Source organism: Strix uralensis, chromosome 12 (assembly GCF_047716275.1).
Source record: "Strix uralensis isolate ZFMK-TIS-50842 chromosome 12, bStrUra1, whole genome shotgun sequence".
Lineage (NCBI taxonomy): Eukaryota > Metazoa > Chordata > Aves > Strigiformes > Strigidae > Strix > Strix uralensis.
In genome coordinates, this window is record NC_133983.1 from 7,116,974 (window position 1) to 7,133,317 (window position 16,344).

General features: G+C 37.0%; 1 protein-coding gene across 6 annotated transcripts in view; it reads right to left on the bottom strand.

The window, feature by feature from the left end:
- Positions 1-4,634: 4,634 nt before the first annotated feature.
- Positions 4,635-16,344, bottom strand: part of CHD9 (chromodomain helicase DNA binding protein 9) — a 97,290-nt gene continuing 85,580 nt past the window's right edge. For 4 of the 6 annotated variants that reach the window (XM_074882022.1, XM_074882024.1, XM_074882021.1 and 1 more), the window contains exons 35-41: positions 15,872-16,144; positions 14,879-15,047; positions 13,698-13,837; positions 12,971-13,192; positions 12,298-12,426; positions 10,196-10,300; positions 4,635-8,094 (exon numbers count right to left, since the gene is read on the bottom strand). In XM_074882022.1, coding sequence (XP_074738123.1) covers positions 7,231-8,094; positions 10,196-10,300; positions 12,298-12,426; positions 12,971-13,192; positions 13,698-13,837; positions 14,879-15,047; positions 15,872-16,144 — 1,902 coding nt within the window. In that variant the 3' untranslated portion in view covers positions 4,635-7,230. Of the gene's footprint in view, positions 8,095-10,195; positions 10,301-12,297; positions 12,427-12,970; positions 13,193-13,697; positions 13,838-14,878; positions 15,048-15,762; positions 16,145-16,344 lie in introns of those variants that run through there. The other 2 variants (XM_074882026.1, XR_012630600.1) reach the window with 2 other exon arrangements.

Sequence of the window (16,344 nt, forward strand, 5' to 3'; positions counted from 1 at the left end):
TCAATGCTAACAACAATGAAAGCTTCGGGGGGGGGAAAAAAATGTCAAGAACAGATGATTTGGCTAACCTGAGATATTTTCCAGGACATGAGTATGCGTTTTACCCAGCTGCAAGAGCGCCACACAGCACCAGAAAGGCCAAGCAGCCCCCCAGCCTGACAGGACAACTTGGGGTCTTGCCTATTTCACTGTGACATTAAACACTAATGGTTAGGCTGTATCTAATGTCTTACATCTCTTTAGCACAGAGGAGCTGTGAACTTTGCAGTGAGGCAGAAGCTGCTTCAAGGTATACAGGGCATTGATGGGATGCTCTCTGCCACCCAGAAGTCTGTATAGAATGCTGAAGGGCTTTTCTGTTAAGCTGGATTTACTGTATCCATTAAAGCAGAAAGCAGCAGTAACACAGTACAGTATTTCACTTTCTGCTGAGAAACATTAATTTACTCTTTCAAAATCCTTTGGCTAAAAAAAAAGTTACAAACACCCCCATATTAAGATAAACAAAGCCTAGGTTAAAGGTAAGGTTGTTAAGCTGTGATTACACCTGCATACTTCCCTATGTTTTTGTGCATCCAGAATTTGTAAATAAATGGTTTAACTTGACTGCTCTTGTGTAGAAGACTTTAAAAAAAAAATATGTAATTTTTCACTGAATGGTCTACTGAAAACTTAGACAAGAAGTTTACTTTAGCCATAATAGACACACCAAAATATTTTTCATCCCTGAGGACTTAACTTCACCTCTCCCCCCATTTTTTCCCCTTACAAAGAAGCGGTAACTTTATTCAAGACAATGGCAGTGTTCAACATGAACAGTTAAATAAAGAGAGATCCTCATTTGGCATGTTAATTACTTGAATAATTTCCACTACTGGATTCCACATTGTATCTGTGAATACTCTTAAGTTACAGCCACTGGTGTTACCACTGATGCAGAACTCGAATGGGGACACCAAGCCATCCTCTCAGTCCGAGTCCCTGAGAGCTGCTAGGCTATCCTATAATAAAATATATTTTTTACTGTTTTGAAGTTTCAGAACTTAGCTGATGAACATGCTATGAAATGGACTTCTGTATGAACTACGAATGTTAGTTAAGAGCATCAAAGGGCTTCAGGCACACATATTTGTTTGGTTTGTGCCCCCCGCCATGTCACACGGGAATGCAGCCGTGCCAAGTGGAGCTCTTCAGACAGCTGGCACTCCAGAGACACAGGGACTGCTTCCAGCTCACAGAACAACTAGCAAACCTTTTCAGAATACAGTTGCACAAAAATAAGGCAAATAGCCTCTAATTCTTTCCATCCTGGTGACTTTGACAATAAACTCTAGTTTCCTTGCAAGATACAAGAAACAGGCAGCACATCTTGAGGCCAAACTAATACTGCACAGTCATAGCACAGGCCCTGGCTCCACCGGCCCCAAGTAGGGAAGATTGACTGTGACAAGAAATGTCTGAAATGGTGGTTAATGTGGTCTACCTGTGGGGAAATAAAGTGGCCTCCCGGATAATGCTAGATACCTACCAGGCACAACCTGATCTCCTAATACTGAAAGTCCAAGATGACCAACTCTTGGAAGTATTTGTGTAAAGAGAAAAACACACCACGGAAACCTTTCTTCCAGTATCCTCCCTGAGACCTTCCCAACACAGCCAGTCTCCTGATACGCCTGATGCTATCTCATCAGTGTGCATGACTTTATCAGGAATATTCCAGTATTTGGTACTTTACCTTAAGCTGCAGTTGATGAAGACCAATGATTACATGAACATTTCACCTGTCTTTGGAATAGGAGAATGTTTCTTCATCTCATGACTCTGAGAAACATTCATAACAATAAAAACAAACAAATCAATTTAGGTTAGAATTGCTGCTGCATTAAAAAAAGTGAAGCAGTGTACACTTATCTTATTTAGGGACTACGAGTTAGAAACTCTTGCCTTTCAGGAGCAAAAAGCCAAGATCCGCCCACCTGCTCTGAGAAGCTGAACAGAGATCAGACAGAGTGAAGCAGAGGAGCTGACACACCAGTTCCCAAATCAAAAGCTGTTCCCAGAAAACAGCTTGAGAACACGCGATAGGTTTTGGTGAACAAAGGTGAAAAAGAGAGATGAGGAAACAGTAATGTGCCATTAGGATCCCAAGAATTTCCCAAACCAGCCTCCCTTATACACAGAAGAAACTGTAAAAGGGTGAGGCACAGAGACCTTACCTGGAACACTAATGAAAATTTTGCACTTTTAGGGCTCGTTCATAGTTGAAGCAAACAAGAGACAGAGGAAAAAAACCAAAATCCTCATTTTGCAGAATAACTTTACAGCAGGATCTTGTGAATGGCACTTTCCTTCTTTCCTTGTGAGAACCTGAATGGAATCAGTGTTAAAAACAATTAAATCATAGCCTTAATTTGTCTAATTTGAAAATGTCCCTGGCTCCTTAAAGTAGAGAAATGCTAGAGTTTGATTAATGCTAAGTAGTTTGGGTGTTTTTAAAAGAAATCTGTATGTTCGCTGGAGTATCAAATATTCTAAATTGAAACTAAAATTTAAATTACGTAAGTCAAAGTGTTTTGGGGTCATACCTATTCTGAATGGAGATACTTACCTGTATGTACGTCCCCAATTCAAGACTTCAAGCCATGCTATTTTGTGGAAAATTTTCCTTCATTCTTTGTATTTATTATTTCTCAGTGAACAGTGTTCCTAAAATGTTGGGTTACAAACTGAAGTTAACAATCAAAATATTGTTTATAATTTGTGGCAGGCTGGAACTTTTGGCAGTATGAAGGATGTAATTTACTGACACCACTAGAGTTACAATGCATTTCAACATCCTTCCTCTGTGTGTGTTGTCACTATTTTCAAAGACTTCTCTCACACATACTTAAGTTACTAAAATATTGAAAAGGTTTTCTCCTAAAATACTTTTCTACAGGAAAATGTTAACTGAAACTTAACCACTGTCTTCAGAGACACTTAACCATCAGAAGTCCTTGCTGTATCTTTTAACAAAAAAGTTTCATTTTACAAATCATTAGTTAAAAATAGTGATCAAGATTTTCTTACTGTTTATTTATGGAAAGCTATTATCTTTATTTCCTTTTCCTCTAAATGTAACAAAGAAATGATACTGCCTGTCTGTGTAAACATTAGGGCCATTTAGATAAGCTGGGAGAGTTATTTTGTAAACTTCCATAGCTACACCAGTATAATTAGTCTCCTCTGTAGACACCAGCATAACCTCAATGTCCCAACAATGTACAGATGTAAAATAAGAAGTTTTGGTCAACTATAGCACTGTAAATCCCACATTACACTGATACAGCTTACTTAGGTTGAATATAAGTATAGGTGTAATAGAACTAGATCGGAAACTTTTTATACAACTAAATGTTAGTAACTTTCACATCACATATAATTTCGTGTAACACTACACTGCAGATCCCTTTACATTAACCTTGTACACCAGGCACACTTCATCCCACTACAGCTTAAACGCAGGCATCAAGCAAACACTTGTTTTGATGGTGTATCAGTACTGTTGTACAGAGCAGTAAATGAGAAAGATTACCAAATAACAAGAGAAATCATTTTGTCAGACACAAGATATAACGAATAGGACAGGAATTTGCCTGGGACACCTTGTTAAAAGTCTCATCTAATCATCATATCCAGATGCTGTTTCCAAACAGTTCAAAGGAGTGCAAGAAACTGAACACCAAATACTGTGCCTAAATCATCTGTTATTGGAAAGAGTTTCACTGAAAAAGAGATCTAGTTATATTTTAATTTACAGACTAAAAGGACTGGATTGTAAAATTACAAGACATGATTTTTTCCCTTCTTTTTTAAAATCCATGACAGTTTTCTGATAGACCTGCTAAAAATAAATTTAAAAAATACTATTAGAGATTCTGCAGGACTTCCAAGGAAAAGAGAAAGAGGGGAGCACATGGAAACAGAGCTCATATGCACATGCACATTTTTATCACCTGCGTACGGATCTGAGAAAGCAGCAGCTCAGAAGGGATGATCATGATCTGACTGGAATAAATAAGAAGGATAACAAGAATCATTCAAGTGCAATGACAGGTTAAAACAGGAAGGCACCTGACAACCAGGAGACGACTCGTGTTCAGGAGAAATGTCCATGCCCTGTATGAAATACATGAAAAATAGCAATAGTAAGTGCTGCGTACATAACTAAAAGATTTAGTAGAAAGTAATGCAGAGTTTTAAAAAGAAAGATTCAAAAGGTACTTCACTGCCAACATGCTTACCCTGGAACATTAGCTGCATCGTTATTTCAAATTACGTCAGCTTTTGGACCAGAACCTAGACTGTACACTCCTTTTTATCCATAACTACTGAAGGGCTGAACAACAGCTTATTTTGTTTGTAAGACACCAGAATTACAGGAAACTGATTCCCAGAAAAATTAAACAACAGTAAAGCATGGTCTTGGGCTGGGTGGGGCTGTGTTACATATTGGCCTTGAATTTTTTTTGGGTCTTAAGAATAATTTCAGTTTTAGAGCTTAAGACTGAAACTTAACTTTTGCTGCTGAAAGATACATGTTTAATCCTTACACAGACTGCATTATTTTCACATATTGAGGCCGACATCATGGGTAGTCAAAGAATATGTTTAATAAAAAATAATTAAACTTCCATTTGCTCTATAGAACATCATAGAAAGTAATTCAATAAATTACAAATGACTTTTTAAGACGCTTGTTCAACTACAGAAAGCAAATTCAGACTACACAGAACACAACTGGCAAATATTGCAAATGTCCAAAATAAAAACCTGGACTAAGACTTGGATCATGAAGCCTGAAACAAGGGATAGAAATACAAGGCAATAACAGCTAAGGTTCTTTTAGTAACTACCAACACACACTTTATCATCACCTTGGATATCCTTTTAATTTTAACTTCAGTATTAGTGTAATTCTACTGAGGTTTCCTTATAACCCTTAACTTTATACAACCATATTTGCATATAGTTTAGCTGATAGTGGGACATTTTTTCCCCTTCTGGTTCAAACTGATGAAAAATAAACCCAATATATTATGTTCAAGTCTACACCAGCCTTCATTACTTGAAACTGTAATTGCCTTATTACATAGAAAGAATCACTAGAATGGTAACCAAACTCACTTGACCATAATTAGGAAAATACTTTATTTCATAAATCTGATATAAATTAGGTTTTAGCCACAAGATTTAGGATTTGTTTTGTGGGGTAAAGGGTGGGAAATGATGGTATTGTTGACATACTCCATCAGCAAACTAAGTTAATAACTGTTTGTAAAACTTTGGCTATTTTATAGATGCATCCTAGTTAAATAAAAGTGCTATATTACAAAGGGCAAAATATTAAATACGAAATACCTTTTTTTTTTTTTTTTTTCCCTCATGAAGAACTGCTACCCCCTTCTTTTGGCAGTTTAGTTTTCACTATTGCTAAGACACTGCATGAAGGGCCAAAAATCAGAATACTATTTGGGAAAATACGTAACCAGCACAATTCAAATGGTACTTGTATAATTGTGTAATTACATGTAATACTGCTTCTAATCATGGGGCTAGTTATTTTGCACATAGAAACTTATATTTCATTGGTAAAGTTCTTGATAAAAAACAACACAGTTGTTTTACTGTACAAGCAAGCAACAGAACTATATCAAAATATACAGTTTTTGTTTTTTACTTTTAAATTTATCCCTTTGTAAAGCTTTTTCAATGACTTCTACTAGTACCTGTATATATTTTCTCTTAACACTTGCCTATTCTTGGACCGCAAATGATGTAACCAAGGTCAACTGAAGTCTCAGTCAGTTCAGAACTTCTGTAAATGTGTATCTGGGCCTTGACTGTGTCAGAGTAATAGCAGCTTAAGAAGGAGGAATCATATCACACATCAAATATTAGACAGATTTTATATAGTAAAGGGTTCTAAGGATTTGGACTTAGGCAGATGCCTTATGCCCTGTTACTGTGGTTTCTAGGAATAATTTGTCTTTCTTACTATTCAAAGTGCTTTTTCTTTAGTGGGTAACTCAGCATAATATATGAAGTGATATCCCAAATAATGAGTTTGGGTAATATTTAATATTTAGTCAGATTTAAATCTGCAGAGAAGTTTAAACTCAAAAGGAGTTCAAAACTATCTATACTTTATTTACCATTATTAACTGGTAACTCCAGGAGGTTTTATGACATAAAACACAAATAGAAATCTACACAAACAAAGCAAACAAACAATTTTTACATGAAGTATGCAGTGTTGAAAGGTCTTTTCAGTGGCACTTTATGACAGTTTGCCTCTTCTGAGTCTTGGGGAAACTACTCCTCATTTTGGGACTTTTAATTCTGCAGAGGGAGCCCAAAACTTTGCAAGATGTAAACTAAATAGATCTACATGGTGCCAAGTAGCATGAGATAAGACATTTTTCTTTAATTTCCCCTTACTGCTGTCAAATAGAACGGTTGTAGTAAAGGGGAAAAAAAACCCAATGGTCATATCTCAAATAACTCAGATTTTAGCATGATATACAGGATGTCTTTAGAAAACAAAACAAAACCTGAAAACAAGTAATAGAAACCAATGTAAACTTCCTAAACTAACTCAGCTGAGGTAACAGGTAGCCAGTTTAATTGGCTGATTGGGAAAAATTTATCTTCTTTTAAACACACTTGTACCTGAATTGGAAACAGCAGTGCATCACAACACTAGAGCATTTTCATGTAATTAAAGCAATGGATGGTGATGTAGATTCTACAGCTTTCATGACATTCATTAGCTGCCCAAATTATTGCTGAGTTTTGATCTGTAAATTATAAGTGTCAAGGAGGCTGTAAAACTATATTCAAATTAAATCAATAATATGCATAAAGTATTCTGTGTTCACTGCAAATATATTAAATATACAGCTCTTACTCGAGCATTATTTTCATAAAATTAACCCCCCAACAAAATTATAATGCCTTTTGTTGTAATTTTACACCATTGTGTATTTGATAGTACATACAAGTTCAGAAACTTATGAACTTCAAGAAATATTACATGCAAAACGTCTCTGAAAGCAGTTTGCACTTCTAAACAAATACTGAAATGTTCGGTCAGTAAATCATTGATGCACTCAACACTGGGTTATTTACAATGAAATAATTAAAGAACAAATTCAAAATCAGTTTATAATTTAAGTGCAGAGTCTGGGGTCAGTCTTCATCACTAGAATCTGAATCCTCAGATGAAGACGATGTACTATCAGATCCAGATGAAGCATCTGCTTTCTCTGAACCCTCATCTGTGCTGTTTTCATTGTGAGAGCTTGGCTCTGTTCCCCCTTTGTCTTCCTGATCTCTAACCCGAGAATTTTCCTCCTTTTCTTCTGTGGGCTTGGCTGAGCCTGTGTCATTGCTTTCACTGTTCTGTACATCAAAAATATTAGACTGAGACAAAGCTGGGATATGAAGATTAAGGCCTGGAGTGAGAAGCATCCCTGGGTAAAGTATGTTGGACAGAAGTAATGGGTTAAGAGAGAGAGGATTGGCAGCTGCAGCAGCAGAGGATGTTGAAGGAGAACTTGAAACAGAGTTTTCACCACCAGTATCCGTATTTTGGTCTTCTGTCCTTTCTTTTTTTGTATCTGCCTCCTTTGAATCGCTTCCCTTTTTTTCCTCTGAAATAGATTCTGTAGACTTTGTTAGAAGTCCTCCCATGCCCAGCAAGTTGGGTAATCCAGCCATCCCTGACAGCAGCATGGGGAACATGGCCGCCATGTTCTTCGCTTCTCCTCCAGCAGTTAAGCCAGCTGGCATTCCCATTAGTCCTGCTGTTACTTGCAGCGACTGCAGGTTTTGCAGGTTTTGTTGTAAGGCCTGAAGACTAGGCAGATCCACTCCTGGAAGCAATCCATTAGCGAGCAGAGGGTTAACTGATACGCTTGCAGCGGTGGCAGCTGCCGCAGCTGCTGTTGCCTTTGCAATCTCACTTTTGGGGCGCCTTCCTCTCCGACTTACTTCTTCCCGCACAACAGGTCCAGTGAGAATACGGTCAAACATACCTTCTGGAAGAAATCCCTGCAAGAAACACATTGGGTATTTTTAGTATTTTGAGAGCTTAAAGATGGAGAAGTAAAAGCAAACAAAAGACCCAAGCATACGGTAACAGTGTCAAAGATTATTCTGGTATGTTAGCACAGCAGCCTGATCTGCAAACAACTCACTGGAATTCCTGGTGACTTTGTGCTATTGCATTTCACACCTCTAAAGGCCCATTTCCACAGTGAGGTCTACACAGGTATCTTCTCAGACCCTCTGCTAACTCATCCTTAGAGGTTTTTTTGCAGATCAAGCCAAATACAGCTAATTATAGGAGCAATCTCAATTTAAGATCTAAACCAGCATTCCTTTGCAATATTACCACATTCCAATCATTTGACAATTTAATTAAAAAAATTACTCAATTTAAAGTTACATATAAATGCATGGTTGCACACAGACCAACAATTTCTGAGCCCTTTTCATTATTGCTAGTGTGTTTAACATCCTCGTACTTTACCTCATCCACAAGCTTAAGAATGAACAGGAAAGACTCAAGTTCAAATAAAATGAAATGCAGAACACTTCTCTTTAGGGCTTGCACAGTATTACTTCACCTCTGTAAGCCCTCCCACCTAACGATGAAGAACTGCAATGGACACTAATACTCCCTTTGAAATGTTTAGAAAATTCCTCTTAAAAATGGCAATCATAAGATCACTATTATTCACCTCCACACAACAGCCTTTCATTCCCCAGCAAATATCTCTAATTTAAACTAGCCTAATACAACTAGAGAATTCAGAACTCATGCTCCGTTCTTCTGCCCTGTGGATAACTACTAAATTCTAAAAGTAATTCTGCTATTATTTATACCTTTACTCACTGCAGTCTAACTCTGTTCCTAGTTACCTATTTTTCTACCAGAACATCCCATAAGGGCACTGGAGAGACTGGCATTTAGAACCTCACAGAAAGATTACAAGTTCTGTTGATAGTGAACTAGTAAAAAAATTTAACATGGTCACTTCTTTGCCAGAGGCTGAAGGTATTGCGTAAATATAATACACTTCTGGCAAGTTATAGTAGGTGAGGGAATAGACTTCACAAGAACATTGACAAAACCATCTTCACTTCTGTTAGACACGTGGAATGGAAGAGTAACTGGGTTACCCAGAAACCATTCTGTATCATACAACACAACTTTCTGAAGTTCAAAATATGTCCTTATCTTGAAGGCAAACAGGGAATTAACTCAGAACCTCACACCACACTTGAACCAACGATGCTTAAAAGGAGAGAGATAGCAGCTATATAATAATTCTTGTAATGAAAATGCACATCTGCTGTTTTGTTGGAACTGTGGACAAAGTCTGTCAAAAAACTTTATTCTTTTGAATTTAACCAAGTACAAACCTCAAGCAAAACAAACCTCAAACTCACTGAATGCATCTTGTAAGAAGCTGGCTCAGGACTACCAGGGAATGCAGTACTCTTATCACTAACTTTGCTGGTAATCCATACAGAAGGAATACATGGGCAACACTGTACTCCTAAAAATATATTCATATATATTAACCTCATTCTCTTCACTGGAATCTCAACACTAGTTTTTAGCTAAAAATAAAACCTCTAAGAAATAGAAAACAGAAATTCTAAGTAGTAGAAAACAGCTATATTAATACTTGATTTACATCTTGATTGAGAATAGTAATTTCTTCAAGGTGCACACTGGAAGTAAATTAATTAAGGAGTAAAATAAATATTTAAAACTATATTTATCTTTCTAACTGTAATTTTAAGAATAAGGAAGTATTCTGTGGGGTAATATCTTTCCTAAAAACCTCCAAGGCTACATTTATGAGAGGAAGTCACAGTACTATAGCACCTTCAACCAAATCTCTGAATTGGGGTTGCCAGCCACTGTCCCTCCCTTCCTCCTACTCACAGCTGTGCCAGCAAACCAGTTTAGGGAGCTGAGCTGGCAGAAAGCAAGCTAACACTGACTCACATTCTGCATTTAATATAATGCCAAAAATGAAAAGCATGCCTTTTGGCATGCCTTTTTTTTTTCCTGTTTGCCTTGTTTGATTTTAAGATACATTTCATGTCACGGTTATCTCATTCTGCAAATACTCACAGACTGTTTCACAACTTCTCCCCATTCAGGAGCCACTCCATATTCTGGATTTTCTTTCAAGAACCTGCACAAATCCTTCAGAGGCGGAGCAAATGCACCCCCTACCTGCAAGGCAGAAGATAGAAGTCAGGAAATACTTCTCACTCAGTAAGAAAAAGGCAACATTCATACCTGACACTGTTTCATTCTTGCTTTTTATATAAAACAATACAAATAAAGTCTCACTTTAAATTATCAATGAGTATGATGCAGCTTTTGACTACTCCTGGTGGTATATGTTAGATACTCCTGATTTGTTCTGAATCTACTAAACTCAAACTCATCTATTAAACTCATACTTCGCAACTTCAGTATTTGACAATCCTACTAATGTTTAATATCAGAGTTTATTTAGACATGGAATGAATAGAAGAGCAACCACATGAACGGAGAACAATAGTGGTGCAAGTATTACCAACCCTGTTAAGCTTTTCCTTTATCCACTAAATCAGTCCTATCATCTCAGACAACTTCTAAAAACACTTCTATTAAGAGGCTCTGCTTCTCTTGTGAAATTAATTCTTCTATTTTTTTCATGTGAAAAAGGCCAAGTTTGCTAAACTGCATGTTCTAATAATATCATATAAGCAGGAAAGTAAACTTCAAATTAATCAGAAGTATTATTCAGATCCAGAAAGGAAGAAGAAGTGGTAGAAAGAAGAAAGGAAAAAATTCCAGTTTCTGCTCAACTTCCTTTATAAACTGCATGTTAAACTCACATTTTCTAGGCTACTTTCCGTCCCCTCACCACCTGCTACTAAACATATAACTGAACTAAACAAGAAAATGAGACAAAATGAGTTTGGTGACGCAGAGAAGTTGGGTACAAATTATAAATGGGAAAACTGAAGTTAATAAAGTCAGAGTCTCAACTATGGTGTGGCAATTTATTAGAGAAAAAAGCCATCATGAAAACACAGGCTTTTACAGCAAGCACAGATCAAATCTCACTCCTTAATCATCAACTTTGAAAAGATTCCTCAGGGCACAGCTTCCTGTAGAGCAGCCAAGGGTCTGTTTTTCAAGAGACTAGCAACATACAGATTTCTCTTAGAGCTGCTGTCTCAATGCACTGAAGAGATTAAAGACTCTCAAATGCTGCCGCGCTCTCCTCCACAGATGCATAAAGCTTCTGACCTTAATATAGCAGCATAAAAAACTTTCCTGCTTTCCTTGCAACTGCTCTCTAGCAAGAAGAAAAGCTAGCAGTATCGCAAGAGAAAATGCTCCACACATTGACACAGTATCTCAAAGATTCCTACTGGACTGCTGCTCTGGTACTACGCTGACATTCAAAGACACCATCCCACACATCTGTCCAAATAAACAACAGTAATGTTCTGCATGCTTTTCTTGAATGTTGCCTTTTAGCCTTTCCCAAAGCCTACTCAAATGCATTATGCCTTTCCCAAACTTTGAGCACCTGTCCAAAATTTTGAATTCAACACATGGTCTCCCATATTCCACTGGTGGGATTTTATATAAGATTTCCCCTTCTACTTTTGTTCCCTTGTTGCACTACTGTTTAACCTAGCAATATGATTTACAACAGATATATACTGGTAAACCATAAAGGTCAAATGACAGAGAACTGGAAAAACAAAAGAACAAAGTAATCCAGTACACAGAATTTAAGCAATTCCAATGGATAAGTTTTTATGCAGCATGCACTACCAATGTAATTTTAATCATGCCAGAAGCAGTAATGAGAGGTACACAAAATTTAGAACTTGCGAGAATGTTGCTACGCTGATCAGAACAACATATATTTCAGTGGCCATGCCTCTGTATTAGTCAACGGCACAAATACTGCAATACATTGAGAGCTCAATTCTGTCAGAACATAAACCACAGGGTAAGTTTCTAGCCGTATCTTACATATTTTCATAGTTGCAAAATGTTTACTAGAAGATTGTCATCGACTTTCTTGATCTGTGCCAAAACCTTAAAATGAAAACCTCTCATTTGTACACAGTATTTTAGCAAGTGTAGTATATAGAGTTCTTCATTTCAGGTAACTTTTCATTTGGGGAAGATCAGAATGGGAACAGTATTATGAATACCTTTCTTGCATTTCTTCTATTTATGAGCTGAACACGTTCTTCACCAGTCAAACTATTAATGTCCAGTTTATTAGGGTTTCGACAACGGTGCCGTTTTTGTTTGGGCCTCCCATCATGCAACTGCATCCTCTGTTATAAAGAAATCAAAAACCAGTAAAATGAGGTTGTTACTCCAGACGTCATACATATGACTTTCGTACATTCTGTTCAACATTAACAAATCTCAAATTCAGAGGTAACATAATGAGAACATCATACCCACACAAACGTCACTACCACAGCATTGTAATGTAGGTGTGAGATACAGCCCACAGTAGTCTTTAATCCTCTTGCACATCACTAAATATGTTGTTACACATTTTCAGCTCCCATCATCAGTATCATGGTAATAAGAGTTTTCTTATCTTAGATGATTTCTAAAATCTTACGTGAAATTAGAAAAAGATCAAATGTCTTTGTTTAGTATTGCTTTTCTTGGCAATTACATTTGTGAAGGAAACAGAAGGCTTGCAGAGCTCAAATTATGTAAAAAGAAATGGACATTTTCCTTTTCCTAAACAAAATAGAAGAATGAAGAAGGAATAATTCCATGTAACACAGAATACAAATCCAAACACGTTTTATGAGAAATGTTCTACTATTTAGCTAGAGCAGAGCTGAGAGAAATACTCACAGGAATACAAGCTCCTGAATCTTCAACATATCCAGGATGTTCTTTAAGCCACCTTTCTAAATCTTTTCTTTTGGGGGCATCATCACCTGCAAGCCTTGTTCCATCTTTTAGGTTAATAACAGGAACTGGACTCTCTGCATCAAGCATGCCTTGGGACTGCGTGTAAGTGAGTGCTGGGTTTATTCCTGCAGCAACTTGACAGGAGTTAATACCTGGATTAACCTGGAGAAATTCAGAACATTTGAATTTCACACATAGAAAACCACCCACCACAATTATTTCACGTATGATACAATGAAGACCACAGCCCTGCAGATTATTATGTCCACACTCAAGGACTGAGTGAGACTTCTCATGTCATAGATAGCTCCCTTTAAGTCACGGGACAATCACGTCCTGTAACAGATCTTACAGGAAAGAATGTCAGAAAGTGTTGCTAGGTCAAATATTAAGTTTTAAATAACACATTGTTAATTACAGTTCATAAAAAACTAGAATTACACTTACTTTTAAAGAATAGTTATCAATATTGTATGTATCTAATATTTAGTAAAACTCTACCAGTTCTCATTTGCGTAGTTGTAAACTATCAGTGAACAATTTCAGAAAAAAACAAAACCCAATAGTTTTGAGTAAAGTTTTTGTTTTATGTTGATAACTAGTTATGCTCAGTTAAGGGATTAACTGTATTTTGGACCTTATTTTTGGATGCAAAAAGTTTACTTACATGATTAGGCTGTTTATTTCTATTTATAAAGAGGACATCAACTCCCTCCACATTCTTCCTTCTTCCTCTTCTCTTTTTGACTACAGGCTGACTATCAACTATGACTCCATTGGCACTGGCTGTTAAGTGACTGGAAGTACCTAATTAATGATGCAATAAAATCAGTGTCAGATGCTTGAGCCGTTTATAACAAGAAACATGTCTGAATAAAAACAGGAAATAAAATTACTGGAAATAGTGCAAGTGCATGTAATTTTTACATGTAATATCTAATAGGAATTGCCTTTTGTTTTATGACTGTTTAAAACACTACTAGTATCAGGCTCTGAAAAGCCATTCTGCTATGAAAGTTTCCTATTACTGTCCCTTACCCCCACCAAATCAATCTGTATAAGGAGGAGAGCTGTTAAAAACCACTGACATCACACACATGGAGAGGTAGACATCCCTAAATCAATGTTTGTAACAAGACCTTAATGGTATGTTGCAAAAGAACAAGAAAGTACGAAATGCAAGTGAAGGGTAGTATTTTTTTAAAGGAAACGTTCTCATCCATGTTAATCAGATGCTGGCCTAAATCAAGCACCCAATTCTAATAATTTCAAATATTTTAATCAAAATTTTAACTGCTTACTTTAGGCTCATTTTTATTTGTCAGTGTACACCTACTGTTATTTTTTGTGAAAATAAGCTGTAAGTTTTCAGCTATAAGCCAGAAATTGGTTCTAGACTATTGTCCTACACTGTTTCTTTACTTGAGACACAGGAAAGAATACAAAGAATGCAAATTGATACAGGTATAAATCTGGAACTCTTCATCTTTACTTACAAACTAGCCACAATAAGTTCTGAGTTAAACTGATTACTGCCAGCGTAGAGTGATGCACTTCACAATTATGAAAATCTTCTTGTGAGGGTGTTTACAATGTATAATGGCATCTTTCTAATAAATGGACATTACAGGAATTGACACTGTGAGAGAGTATTCATGTGGTTCAACCTCATGCCTCAACGCAGGTGCCCAGTTTCCCTAACACACTGGAGAGAATTCCTCCAGGCCGCAGTTTAAAAGAGATAACATTGCAAACATCTCTCTCCACTGCCTATACATGGAGATTGACGGGAGAACCCAGAAGGTAAGATTTAATACTAACCCTTATGCCCTCTAACATTTTACATACCTGATTTGGGAAGTGATTTTGGGAAGTTGACAAGGCTGGTTTCTGAAGCATTCTGGAGTTCACGTAGCCGAGCCAGGTATTGCTGCTGTCCCAATGCACCTTCCTCGCTTTCAAATGGCCTTTTCTGAGACAGTCCCTGCTTCTGAAAAGTCAATTTCAAACCACCTTCCTGTTAAATAAATGCCAGGGTTAGAAGAGTCTCTTCTGAAGCAGAAATGACTACTTCATAATCAGGATTCTCACATACAAACAGTTACTCCAGAAGAGTTGAGGAAGAATGAAAACATTGTATTAGACCTTGAAACAAGTCTTGCTTCTTCTCCATGTAAAAAACAGATCTGAACAGAAATTTCATGGAATTGCTTCTATGAATATAAATTTTAAATTATCTATTCTCTTAACTGAAAAAGCCAGACACTGAACAGCTGCCTACCCCCCTAATCCAGTCCTAAAGAAATGCCAAACCCAATTACAAGAGGAAATGGAAAATTTCATACATATTTATGTGCTACAGTCTCAAACTACAGTAAGAAAAATGTTTGAAGCTTCTAGCCTGCATTTAAACTGGGAAATTTACCTACAGTCCTCTTAAAAAGGCATGAAAGTGCTTGCTGGATAGGACATGCTGAAATGTTTAAAAAAAGCCAAACAACAGAAATATCTTTTTCTACTAACCAGATTTCTTAGAAACAGCATGAAACAGGCTGTCTGAGGAAGCACCAGAATGGCAAAATTTCAATTCAGGGAGAGAAATAACAATGATTCCTTCCAGTGGCTTATGCAAATTTAGAACAAAATAAAAACGAAGAAACACCACCCCCCAAAAAAACCAAACCCAAACCCCAAACACTCAATGCCCAGAAGCAGCAGACCCAAATACCCACAAACAAGTGTGTGAAGGAAGTGAGAGTGAGAGCAGGCAGCCACTTGCAGGTAAAGCATGCCGCACACCGCAATCGCAATCAGGTCCTAGGGCAATAAAAATAAACATACGTCATTGATTTTCACTGTAAACTCCTTTTCTCGTACATGCTTCTTCACCTTTGACATCTGTGGTGATTGATCATATTCTTCCTTAACACCTGCAAGAGGGGGTGTTGGTGCGCTGGGCTCACTGTAATCTGCAGCTGCACCTGGGCTATCCAGAAGTTTGGTTGTGTAGAAAGATGCCACCGTATTGCTGTCATAGCTCCTTCTTGCTGAAGGCCATTTACCTTTCAACACTGTTTGACAAATACTGTCAAGTCGATTAATCATAACTCGATCCTGAAAAGCAGAGAAAATATTTTTATAAGAGTAATCCTTACCACCACTGTACACATTACATTTATGTATTATCTTCTAATTCTAAGAAGAAGAGAAATGACAACATTTTTAATCACTGGACTTGGACTTAAAAGATTTCTAAGTTCCTAGATTTGTACCGGTTCCCTGTAAAAGTTTGTGAAAACCACCTCTGAGCTTAA